Below are 13,475 nucleotides of genomic sequence, written 5' to 3'. Positions count from 1 at the left end.
AAGAGGCAGTAATCAAGGGTCAAGGGATGTAGATTTGTTTGTTTGTTTATTTGTTTGTTTTTAAAATATGGAAGAACTTAAAAAAGTGAAAGAACCATTGGGAGAGACTAAAACTGATAATCAGGACTAGTTGATAGGGGGCTATCTTTGAGTAGTTGAGGTTCTGAGAACAAATAAAGATGGATTTGCTTTAGACAAGGGACTTACAATTTGCCCCAAGACTAGAAGAAAAGAGGTTAAGGTAGGAATAATACAGTGACACTAATTTAGAGGGATCACCTGCCCCAAAACTAGAAGAAAAGGGTTAAGATAGGAATAATACAGTGACACTAATTTAGAGGGAGAAGATAAATTGAGGAATTTTCTACTTTATCTTCTCAGTTAAGTAGGAGGCAAGGTCATCTTCTAAGAGCAAGCAAGCATGTAATAGGGTAGAGGAATTGACCACAAAAGACTTGAAATCACAGAAATAGAAGAGGTAGTTAACTATAAGCTTGAATTTGTGGTAGTGTCACTACGACTGCATGTGCAACAGCTTAGTAGCCCTGGTAGAAGAGCCGAGAAGGCAGGTCATTGGATTGATTCATGCTTGGGGGATGAAGTTTTCTTGCCTTCCAGGGTATAATACTCTTTCAACTGGGAATCTAGTGTTTTCCCAACTGTCCAGAGCTCACTCTGCCTCTGGCCTTCCTTCTCAGTGATAACAACTACTATTCAGTTAGTCTCTTTTCTTCTCTCCCCTTCTCCTCCTTTATCTCCTTCCCTCCTATGGAGTCACTATAGAAAATCCATGTAATTTACCTGTTCACAGTATCATCTAAATTATAAAATATCACACACTCAGATCTCTCCCTCTATTTTCTTTCATGTGTATGCTTATTGCCCAAAATGCTCTTTTTCTTAGTCATTTATTTGTTCCAACAATAAATGTTTATTGAACACTATTATGTACCAGGTACTGTGCTAGGATACATTGTTGAGCAAAGCAGACACAGTTTCTGCCTTCATGGAACTTATTAGGAGAGACAGACACTAAACACATAATCATACCAACATATCCTTATAAACTACTAGAGGCCCGGTTCATGAAATTTGTGTACTTGGGGAGAGTCCCTCAGCCTGGCCTGTGCCCTCTCCCAGTCCAGGAGCCCTCAGGGGATGTCCTAAGCTGGCAGTCAGACATCCTTAGCACTGCCGCAGAGGAGGGAGAGGCTCCCGCCACCGTGGCTGCGCTCACCAGCCGTGAGCCTGGCTCAGGGCTTCTGGCTGAGCAGTGCTCCCCCTATGGGAGCGCACAGATCACCATGGGGCAGCTCCTGCATTGAGCATCTGCCCCTTGGCGGTCAGTGTGCATCATAGCGACTGGTCGTTCCGCTGTTTGGTCAATTTGCATATTAGCCTTTTATTATATAGAACAGGGGTCCTCAAGCTATGGCCCGCGGGCCCCATGCAAATACAAATATTGTATTTGTACCCATTTTGTTTTTTTACTTCCAAATAAGATATGTGCAGTGTGCATAGGAATTTGTTCATAGTTTTTTTATTTTAAACTATAGTCCAGCCCTCCAGCGGTCTGAGGGACAGTGAACTGGTCCCCTGTTTAAAAAGTTTGAGGACCCCTGATATAGGACTAGAGGCCCAGTGCACAAAAATTTGTGCACTCGGGGGTGGGGGGGCCCTCAACCCGGCCTGTGCCCTCTCGCAGTCTGGGACCCCTTGGAGGATAACCACCTGCTGGCTTAGGCCTGCTCCCTGGGGGACCGGGCCCAAGCTGGCAGTCAGACCTCCCTCTGGCAGCCCTCGGGGGATGTTCATTTGCCAGCGGGGAGCAGGCCGAAGCTGCAGTCGGACATCCTTAGCGCTGTTGAGGAGGCGGGAGAGGCTCCCACCACCACCACTGTACTGGCAGCCATCAGCCTGGCTTGTGGCTGAGCAGAGCTCCCCGCTGTGAGAGGGACTGACCACCAGAGGGCAGCTCCTGCATTGAGCGTCTGCCCCCCTGGTGGTCAATGCGTGTCATAGTGACCAGTCATTCCCAGTCTTTCTGCTGTTAGGGTCAATTTGCATAGTACCCTCTTACTATATAGGATAGAGGCCTGGTGCATGGGTGGGTGCCAGTTGGTTTCCCCTGAATAGTGTCCCAGATCAGGGTGGGCGTCCCGCTGGGGTGCCTAGCCAGCCTGGGTGAGGGGCTGATGACCGTTTTCAGGCTGGCCAGCGACTGAAGCAACCAGCCTCTCCTTTTTTTCTTTTTTTCTTTTTTTTATTCTGGGATTTATTTACCTTCTATAATTGAAACATTGTTGCCGTCACTGGCGCTCCCAGCTCTGAGGCCACGGCCTGGCTGAAAGCAGGTATCTGGGGTTTGTTTAGCTTCTATAATCGAAACATTGTTGCTTTTGGGCTCAGAGCCGGGCCGCGGCAGGCGGGGAACCTTGGCTTCTTCCATCACTGGAGCAAGCAAGCCTCATGTTCTCTTCAGCTGCATGGCTGCCTGCCGCCATCTTTGTTGGCAGTTAATTTGCATATCGCCCTGATTAGCCAATGGGAAGCATAGCAGAGGTACGGTTAATTACCCTTTTTGTCTTTTATTAGATAGGATAATCATACCAACATATCCTTATAAACTGGGATAGTGTGCTGTGAAAGTATAGAATAGGATCTTCTGTTATATATCTAATCTGAGAAGGCTTCCTGAGGTTAGCAACATTTGAATTGAGGTCTAAGGGATTGAGTAGGAATTATCTATGCAGAAAAGAAGGAAGAGGATTCCAGGGAGTAGAAATAGGATGTGTAGCAAAGTACAGTGGTTAAAAGCAGTGACATTGCAGCCAGACTGCCCAGGTTCAAATCCTGGCCATGTACCTTGAGCAAGTTCTTTGTTTTTCAGTTTCCCTATCTATAAAAAAGAAATGATTATTATACCTGCTGCATAGAATTTTTGTGGGGGTTTAGCTAGTACATGTAAAACACTTAGAACAGTACCAGGTATATTGCAAGTCTACAAAGGTCTTAAATGGGGAAGAAGTATAGTGCATTTGAAGAAATCAAAGAATGCCAGTGTGGCTAGAGTGGAAATAGCAAGGAAAGAGTATTCCAGTATTAGACTAGAGAAAAAGCAGAGTCCTGATCAAAGCCTCATGGACTATGTGAAAACTTATTGGTAATTTACATTTTTAAAAGATGGTCTGGCCACTGTGTGGAAATGGATTGTAATGGAGGAAAAGTAAATTCCTGGAGACCACCTGAGAAGTTACTAACTACAGTGATCCAAGTGAGGATAATGGTGGCTACATTTAGGGTGGTAGTGGTGATAAAAAGAAGTGACCAGTGGATTAGTTAAAGGGATGAGGGTACAGCACCCATATTTCTGGTGTGTGAAGCTGCGTATTCCCTGACCAGGAGCTCACTGGTTTGGGGATAGCAGACAACTTAGTGAAATGTTAAGTAGATAGTTGAATATATGGGTCTAAATTCAGAAAGATCTGTGTTTTGGATACATTTTGGCAGTCACTAGTTTGTAGATGGTAATTGAAGCCATAGGCAGAGTTGGGACTTTAAAAAGAGAGTATAAAGTGAGTAGAATGATACTGGGGTTTGAGGAACTTTACCATTTAAAGGACAGTTGAAGCAAAGATGAACCAGGAAAGAGACTTAGAAGATCAGCTAGAAGAATAGAAGGAAAAGCAGGAAAGTATGTTATCTACCAAATCATCAAATAAACTGAAGACTGAAAAATTACCATGGGATGTAGTGATATGCAGATCATTGGTGACCTTAACAAGAGTTATTTCAGTGGAATACTGTGAGCAGAAATCAATATTGAAGTTGAGGAGCAAGTGAGAGAGGAGAGCAAAAGGAAATGAAGGCAATGGGTGTAAACTATTCTTTCAAAATTTGTGAAGGAGAGAAATAGGGCAAAGGGCAGTGGGATAGGGAAGCATGCTATTGTTTTAAGATAGGTGAGATTTGAACATGTTTTCATCTTAATAGGAAGTATCCCTTTTAGAAAGGGAGAAGTCAAAGATAAAGAAGAGAGAAGGGATAACGAATAGAAGAAGATTCATCAGGAGGCAAGAAGAGTTGGGATCCAAATCATAAGTGAGGAGACTGGTTGTAGGAGACAGAACAGCTCCTCTTCTATCATAGAAGGGAAGGGGAGAGGATGATTACACATCTCTATGAAGTCTCCTTTTGATTGTTTTAGGATTCCATTCACTTGTCATTTCCCAGAACCCTAAAGTACCCTATATAAGAAAATAGAAACATGTAAATTGACTGTACCTCCACAACACCCACCAGCCAATCAAGAGTGAGTATGCAAATTAACCTGACAAAGATGGTGGGATAATTTGCATACACAGGTGCCAGGCAGAGAGCAGAGTGGGAGAACCAGCGGCTTGTGGGGACGTGGCTCCCTCAGTCACTCCTCCCAAGCCACTGGACAGAGAGCAGAGTGGGAGAGCCAGCCGAGAGTGGAGTCGCTTGGGGAACTTGGCTCCCCAAGCTGCCAGACGGAGAGCAGAGAGGAAGATCTGGCAGCTTGGAGGACTTGTCAGAGTGGGAGGCCATGGGACGGAGACAGAGCCAGAAGGGAAAACCAAGATTGCGGGGAGCACCAGGAATGCTGTGAACCGTAGTTCTGGTGGCAATCGGATCTCCTAGACCAGCCGTAGGCAAACTACGGCCCGTGGGCCGGATCCGGCCCGTTTGAAATGAATAAAACTAAAAAAATAAGACCGTACCCTTTTATGTAATGATGTTTACTTTGAATTTATATTAGTTCACACAAACACTCCATCCATGCTTTTGTTCCAGCCCTCCGGTCCAGTTTAAGAACCCATTGTGGCCCTCGAGTCAAAAAGTTTGCCCACCCCTGTCCTAGCCACTAGAGCAAAGTGAGACTAGAGCAAGTTACTGTTGCAGTGGGGGATGGAGGGAAAGCAAAGGTGAGAGACATAAGTAAAATCAGAGTGTCTAGGAAAAATTAAAGGGTAGATATCCTAAAACTTCCAGGAAATCTCCACCAATGAAGCAAAGAAAAAAAATGCCTCTATTATTCTGTGAGTAACATACCAAACTGGGTTGGGGTCTCAGACAATTCGCTCATATGATTGCAAAGACAGACAAACTCCCAGATTGGAGAGGGCTCACCTGAGGGCTTTCAGATTGGAGAGGGTGCAGGTTGGGCTGTGGGACCCATCTCCCATGCAAGAATCTTTGTGCACCGGGCCCCCAGTTTAACTATACTTGATGATTTAGCATCTTCTGTCTTTTATTATTTCCTACTACTATTTCAGGCCTTAGGCTTGTGTTCATTAACTAGATTGTAAAATTGAGAATAAACCACAAGAGTTTATTCTCATAGTCCCCTTCACATTGCTTAGCACAGGGCTGAGTTTGATTATTTATTTATTTATTTAAAACAAATTTTTTGAATATATTTTATTGATTTTTTTACAGTGAGGAAGGGAGTGGGATAGAGAGTTAGAAACATCGATGAGAGAGAAACATCGATCAGCTGCCTCCTGCACATCCCCCACTGGGAATGTGCCCGCAACCAAGGCACATGCCCTTGACTGGAATCGAACCTGGGACCCTTGAGTCTGCAGGCCAACGCTCTATCCACTGAGCCAAACCAGTCAGGGCAATTTTTTAAAAAAATACATTTTTATTGATTTTTTACAGAGAGGAAGGGAGAGAGATAGAGAGTTAGAAACATCGATGAGAGAGAAACATCAATCAGCCACGTCCTGCACATCTCCCACTGGGGATGTGCCCGCAACTCAGGTACATGCCCTTGACTGGAACCCTTCAGTCCGCAGGCTGATGCTCTATCCACTGAGCCAAACCGGTTTCGGCAGGCCAATTTTTAAAAATATTTTTATTTTTATTGATTTCAGAGAGGAAGGAAGAGGGAGAGAGAGATAGGAACATCAATGATGAGAGAGAATCATTGATCGGCTGCCTCCTGCACTCCCCCTACTGGGGATCAAGCACACAACCCAGGCATGTGCCCTTGACTGGAATCAAACCCAGGACCCTTCAGTTTGCAGGCCGATGCTCTATCCACTGAGCGAAACCAGCTTGAGCTGATTTAAAAAATAAAAAAATCAAGGCTCAATACTATATGTTCATGTTGACCAATATCACCCCAATAAATTTAATAATAAAAAAGAGGCTCAATAAAAGTCATTAAGATACTTAGGTGAAAGGGACAGCTTATCTTCTAAATACTAGTTATTCATACAGTGCTGATTGTCCTTTTATCATTGAATCATCAACCCTGATGCTCTCTGTAATACCTAAGATAATGCCTTAGATTTCCTATGTATTGAATACAATTACATGACTGCTCTTGCAGTAATTTCACTGATAAAGGGATAAATAGCTTTTGTTTGGTAACTATTTTCCTTTGCATTTCCCAGGTACAGCAGCTACAGGTCTTGTTGCTACAAGCCCATGGAGGTACCCTGCCTGGATCTATAAAGTAAGAGTCATATATTAATTTTAAATGTAAATTCTAGCAAAGCCTATTTCTCCTGATGGTTGTTTTCCCCTGATATATTAAAGTTTCTAGTAGCACTGATGTCAAGGTAGGGATCTTACCAAACCTGCTGACTGTTTTGGACTTAGCTAGTTAGCTTTGAGTAAGCCTGATGTAATAGGAAGAACATAGGTTCTGGCCTCAGAAATTTATTTACTTAGTTAGTTAGTTAGTTAGTTAGTTAGTTAGTTAGTTAATCCTCACCTGAGGATATTTTTCCATTGATTTTTAGAGAGAGTGGAAGGGAGGGGGAGAGGCAGAGATAAATTACATCAATGTGAAAGAGACACATCGATGTAAGGGAGACATGTGGATTGGTTGCCTCCTGCACATACCCCAACTGGTACACGGGATGAAGCCTTCAACCGAGCTTTGTGCCTTTGACCAGAATTGAACCTGGGACCCTTCAATCTGCGGGCCGACACTCTATCCACTGAGCCAAACTGGCTAGGGTTGGCCTCAGAAATTTGTTAATTGGAATTCTATGAGAAAGAGCTGTCACTGCTCTCCCATTTATTTACTTGATTTTTTGTTTATATGCATATAGTCTCATGGGTATTTATTATTTGTTTTATTGCTCAAAGTGTTCATGCTTTGTCCACTACGAGCTCCCTTAGGGTGGCTTTTGTGTTCTTTAAAATGTCCTCAACTTTTTGAGCATTTCCATAAAATGTTCTACACCTATCTTGTATTTTTGCCACCCTAGTCTGGAATCAACCAAATCTCCAAGGAGCCATGGTATTTTTTTAAATTGAAAATGGTGTTTATAAACCAGATCTGGGCATATAGGTGGGCTCATTGTTACTGGGGTGTCACTACTTCTAGGTGCCCTCAGTGAGTAATGCTAGGAAATACCTGTATGCATAGTAACACACATATGCTCCTTATCTATGTTTTTATATCTATGTACATTTATAAACAAGGTGGGGCAAAAGTAGGTTTACAGTTGTGAGTACATGAAATAGAGGTCATTCTTGCATTATTATTTATTATTGTATTATTTTCCATACAAACAACTGTAAATCTACTTTTGCCCCACCCTGTATATTAAAAACCATGATTTTATACTAATACCTCTGATTCCAGTCCAACACTACAGGGTTCATTTTAGCCTTCCTCTCCTTATTTATAAACTTCTTTCTTCACCAGTGATTATCTGAAATCTATTTACTACTTGTTCAGTTCTAGTATACATATAAAGTAGTTTCAGGATTGCTAGCCCATATCCCTGTGAGAAACACTTGTATGAATTAGATTATGTATAGTTCTTTTTGTCTTTAGGCTTAGATTATCCAGGCAAGGTGTTATTTCCAACAGTCACTTTGTATTCCATTTTGGGTCCCCTCTACATCTTGGTTGGCTTTAACCCTTTGCGATCGTATTAAATTTGGACATGGGTGTCGTACTGGTCAGAATTAATTTCCATTGAAAGAGCAGTGATACATAACATGCAAGATTATGAAGGATAAACAAGATTTATTAATTCTTTTTTGGAACTACGTCAATACTAGTAGAATCACTACAAACGTTATCACTTTCTATGTCAGAGTCAGTATTCAAGGTGCCAAAATAAAACTCTTCATCGTTACTTTCAGATTCGCAGTACACTTCTTTCGGTAACTTTCTTTTTGCCATTTTGGAGTATTATTTTGAAATATCTTAACAAGCGAGAATGCGTAATTACAGTTAAACGTAATTTGTGAAGCTTTATTTGAAAGTCTGCGAAGTATCTCCGAAGCTTGTTGATTTCTTCACTCTCAAAAGGTGACTGACTCGCCACGGTGTTTTGCATGGCGAGTGTGGAATGACCACGTTTGTTTATATTGAGTTTTGATATCTCCGATTTGTCGGGGCAATGTTTTGGTTCGTGACAAGGTCGCTTAGACACTTAAGAGCTTTCAGAGAAATTATGAACTGATACATGAATGAATAGAGTTAAGATTCAAACGATTCCTTGCTGTGGTGGCTGAGAGTAGACATACGACCAGAATGGTAAAAAAGCTTTGGTGGCTGAGAGTAGACAAACGACCGCAAAGGGTTAAATGTTTATATTTTGGATATAAAGGTATGTGAAAGGTATGTGAAATATTATGATGCTCTAAGTCAGAGTTATACAGAAAGATATACTCAGAGCAGAAAAATGCAAATCAGAACCATGAGAGATCACTGTGCACCCATTAGGATGACTATTATAAAAACAAAACAGGAAATAACCAATGCTGTCAAGGATGTGAGGAGGATGTAGAGAAATTAGAACTTTTGTGCACTGTTAGAGGAGTTGTAAAATGGTATAACTGCTATGGAAAAGAGTATGGAGTTTCCTCAAACAATTTAAATAGAATGCCATATGATCTAGCAATTTTACTTCTGGATATACACCTAAAAGAATTGAAAGCAGGGTCTCAAAGAGATATCTGCACTCCCATGCTCCCAACAGCCAAGAGGGGGAAGCAACACAATGTCCATCAACAGGTGAATGAATAAATGAATGTGGTGTATTCATACAATGGACTATTATTTAGGATTATAAAAGAAGGAAATTCTGACACATGCTACAGCATGAATGAATCTTGGAAACATTATGCTAAGTGAAACAAGATAATTACAAAAGACAAATACTGTATGATTTTTCCCCCATATGAGGTACTTATAGCAATCAAATGAAAGTAGAATGATATTTGCCAGGGGCTGGGGAGAGGAGGAAATGGGCAGTTATTGTAAGTGCATACAGTGTTTCAGTTTTGCAAGATAAACAAGTTTTAAAGATAGATGTTAGTGATGGTTGCTCAACATTGTGAATATTCTTCCCCCGCTTCAAAGCCACTTTATTTTTTAAATTAAATTTATTGGGGTGACATTGGTTAATAGGATTATATAGGTTTCAAGTGTACATTTTGAACTGTATACTTAAAAATAGTTTAAATGGTGGTGCCTTGTTGTGTTGTATTATGTGCCCTTAAATCAACACAGCAGATCCAAGCAACAGCAGCCTCCTGATCACCACACCCTCTGAGGATCAGCAGCTGTACGTGAAGCCTCCCCCGACAAGCCAGAAGAGCCACCACAGCTGTGAACAGCACCCACCAGAGGAGCTGCTGCCGACTGAGGAGCAGCTGCTACCGCAACCGCTCGAGGAGCAACCACAGCCCAAGGAGCCACTGCCACCCAGGGAGCAGCCACTGAACGACTCAACGTCTAGATATGTCAGTGAGATCAAACATGGGTAGACAAAGAAACCCCCAAACGAAAGAAAAGGAGGACTCGTCAGAAAAGCAGCTAAGTGATACAGAGGAATGCAACATGACAGAAAAAGAATTCAGACTAAGGGTCCTAGAGTGCATAAACCGGATGGAGGAAAAAATCAACAACATATACAAGAAGCAAGAAGAAACAGATGAAAAAGTCAACTACTTATGCAAGAAGCAAGAAGAAACAGATGAAAAAATCAACAACTTAAGTAAGACCCAATAAGAAATGAAGAGCAATATAGCTGCAATAAAAAACACCATTGAAAGTATCAACAGTAGACTAGGAGAAGCGGAGGACCAAATTAGTGAATTAGAAGACAAGGAAGCAAAACACACCAAAACTGTACTGCAATTGGAGAAAAAAATTAAAAGACAGGGGGAGAGCCTAAGAGAGCTTTGGGACAACATGAAACGAAACAACATACGAATAATAGGGGTGCCAGAACAACAGAAAGAGGAACAAGGATTAGAAAACCTATTCGAAGAAATAACATCAGAAAACTTCCCTGAGGTGGGGAAGAAAAAAGTCACACAAGCACAGAGAGTCCCAAACAAGGTGAACCCGAAAAGACCCACACCAAGACACATCATAATTACCATGGCAAATGTTCAGGACAAAGAGAGAATCTTACAGGCTGCAAGAGAGAGACGGAAAGTTACATACAAGGGGTCTCCCATTAGATTATCAAATGATTTCTCAACAGAAACACATCAGGCCAGAAAAGAATGGATGGAAATTTTCAAAGAGATGCAAAGCAAAGGACTGAATCCAAGAATACTCTATCCAACCAGGCTATCATTCAAAACTGAAGGGGATATAAGAAGCTTCACAGACAAAAAAAGGCTAAGGGAGTTTATCACCACCAAGCCAGCAATGCAAGAAATGCTAAAGGGACTGGTGTAAAAAGAAGAAACAAAAAGCTCAGAAAGAAAACAGCCACACAAAAAAAGAAATGGCTACAAACAAGTACCTTTCAATAATAACTTTAAACGTAAACGGACTAAATGCTCCAACCAAAAGACATCGAGTGACTGAATGGATTAAAAAAAAACATGACCCATACATTTGCTGTCTACAAGAGACCCACCTCATTAGAAGGGACTCACTCAGACTGAAAGTGAAGGGATGGAAAAATAACTTTCAGGCAAATGGAAAGGAAAAGGAAGCTGGGGTAGCAATACTTATATTGGACAAAATAGACCTCAAAGTGAAGGCCATAACAAGAGATAAGGAAGGCCACTTCAGAATACTAAAGGGATCAATACAACAAGAAGATATAACCCTGGTAAACATATATGCACCCAATGCAGGAGCACCCAAATACATAAAAAAAAACTCCTGGAAGATATCAAAGGAGAGATCGACAACAATACAATCATAGTAGGGGACTTTAATACCCCACTGACATCACTGGATAAATCCTCTAGACAAACACTCAGCAAAGAAACGGAATTCTAAATGACTCACTAGATCAGATGGACTTAATTGACATCTTCAGAACGCTTCACCCCAAAGCCATGGAATATACATTCTACTCAAGTGCTCATAAGACACATTCAAAAATAGACCACATATTGGGTCACAAACAAAGTCTCCCCAAATTCAAGAAGATTTAAAGCATACCAAGCATCATCTCAGATCACGATGGCTTAATATTAGAAATAAACTACAATAAAAACAACCCAAAATACTCAAACACTTGGAAGCTAAATAGCATGTTATTAAATATTGATTGGGTTACCAATGAGATCAAAGAAGAAATTCAAAACATCCTGGAAACTAATGACAATGAAAACACAACAATCCAAAACCTATGGGATGCAATGAAAGCAGTCCTGAGAGGGAAGTTTATAGCTCTACAGGCCTATCTCAAAAAACAAGAAAAAAGGGTAGTAAATCATCTAACTCTACAACTCAAAGAATTAGAAAGAGAGCAACAAGAAAACCCCAGAGTGAGCAGAAGGTGGGAGATAAAAAAGATTAGAGCAGAAATAAATGACATAGAGACCAAAAAAACAATACAGAAAATCAATGAAACCAAGAGCTGGTTCTTTGAAAGGATAAACAAGATTGGCAAACCTCTAGCCAGGCTCACCTAGAAACAAAGAGAGAGGACCCAAATAAACAAAATCAGAAACGATAGAGGCGAAATAACAGCAGACCCCACAGAAATACAAATGATTGTTAAAAAATACTATGGACAACTCTACTCCAACAAACTAGACAACCTGGAGGAAATGGACAAATTCCTAGAAAAATACAACATTCCAACACTCAATCAGGAAGAATCTAAAAATCTCAATAGGCCAATAACTATGGAAGAAATTGAAGCAGTCATCAAAAAGCTTCCAGCAAACAAAAGCCCAGGACCAGACGGCTTCACAGGGGAGTTTTACCAAACATTCAAGGAAGAACTAAAACCTATCTTCCTCAGACTACTACAAAAAATTCAGGAGGAAGGAACAGTTCCAAGCTCATTCTATGAAGCCAGCATCACCCTAATACCAAAACTAGGTAAAGACAACACTGTGAAAGAGAATTACAGGTCAATATCCCTCATGAACATAGATGCCAAAATCCTCAACAAAGTCTTAGCAAATCGGATCCAGCAGTACATCAGAAAGATCATACACCATGACCAAGCAGGATTTATCCCAGGGATGCAAGGCTGGTACAATATCCGCAAATCAATAAACGTGATACCTCACATAAACAAATTGAAAGAAAAAAAAATAGTTTAAATGGTACATTTTATGTTTTGTATATTTACCACAATTTTTAGGAAAAGGGCCAAGGGATCAAAAAACTCATTAGAAAAATGGGACACATGAATAGACAATTCACCAGAAAAAGAGATAAAAGTAGCCCTGAAACATAAAAAAATGCTCAAGCCCACTCATAAGTAAAGAAATACAAATTCAAACAACACTGAGACAGTATTGCTCACCTATTCGTTTAGTAAAAAATGGAAAAATATGACACCACATTCCATTGGCGAGTCTGTGGAGGAAACAAGCATTGATATACACTGCTGTTGGGAGTGCAAATGGGTGTAACCCTTCTGGTGGGGAATATGACAATATCTGACAAAACCAGACATGCACTTACCTTTGTCCCAGCAATCCCATTTCTAAAAATCTACCCTGAAGATAAATGACTAACAACACACATATATATACATGTATATACTGCAGCATCTATGTAATTGCCAAATATTGGAGACAATCTAAATGCCCATATATAGGAGGAAGGTTGAATATATATGACATAAAATTTACCATCTTAATCATTTTTAAGTGTACAGTTCAGAAGTGTTATGTATAGTCAAATTGCTTCTTGCAAAACTGAAACTCCATACTCATTAAACAACTCCCCACATCCACCCCCATCTATTCTTTTGCAGTTTTCTGCCAATGCTTGTATTTATAGAATGCTCTTTACCATCACCTATATTTTCTTCTAGTTTTCTTGTAAGTTTTTTCTTTTTTTAAATTATGGTAAATAACATAAAATTTACTATCTTAACCATTTTTAAGTGCACAGTTGAGTAGCATTATGTATATTTACCTTGTTGTGAAACAGATCTCCAGAACTTTTTCATCTTCTAAAACTGAAATTATATACCCATTAAACAATATCTCCTTGTGCCCTTTCTCCTCAGCCCCTCGTAACCACCATT

The 13,475-nt window shown here is 40.7% G+C and overlaps 1 protein-coding gene across 3 annotated transcripts in view; it reads left to right on the top strand.

Annotated features, from left to right (window-relative positions):
- KIF4A (kinesin family member 4A) overlaps window positions 1-13,475 on the top strand; it is a 183,747-nt gene that overhangs the window by 65,212 nt on the left and 105,060 nt on the right. For all 3 annotated transcript variants that reach the window (XM_036305013.1, XM_036305011.1, XM_036305014.1), the window contains exon 10: window positions 6,429-6,490. In XM_036305013.1, the coding sequence (XP_036160906.1) occupies window positions 6,429-6,490 (62 nt within the window). The remainder of the gene's footprint in view (window positions 1-6,428; window positions 6,491-13,475) is intronic.

Source organism: Myotis myotis, unplaced genomic scaffold, assembly GCF_014108235.1.
Source record: "Myotis myotis isolate mMyoMyo1 unplaced genomic scaffold, mMyoMyo1.p scaffold_m19_p_4, whole genome shotgun sequence".
Taxonomy (NCBI): Eukaryota; Metazoa; Chordata; class Mammalia; order Chiroptera; family Vespertilionidae; genus Myotis; species Myotis myotis.
The sequence above is the reverse complement of the archived record's forward strand: the minus strand, read 5'-3'. Positions and strand labels throughout refer to the sequence as shown.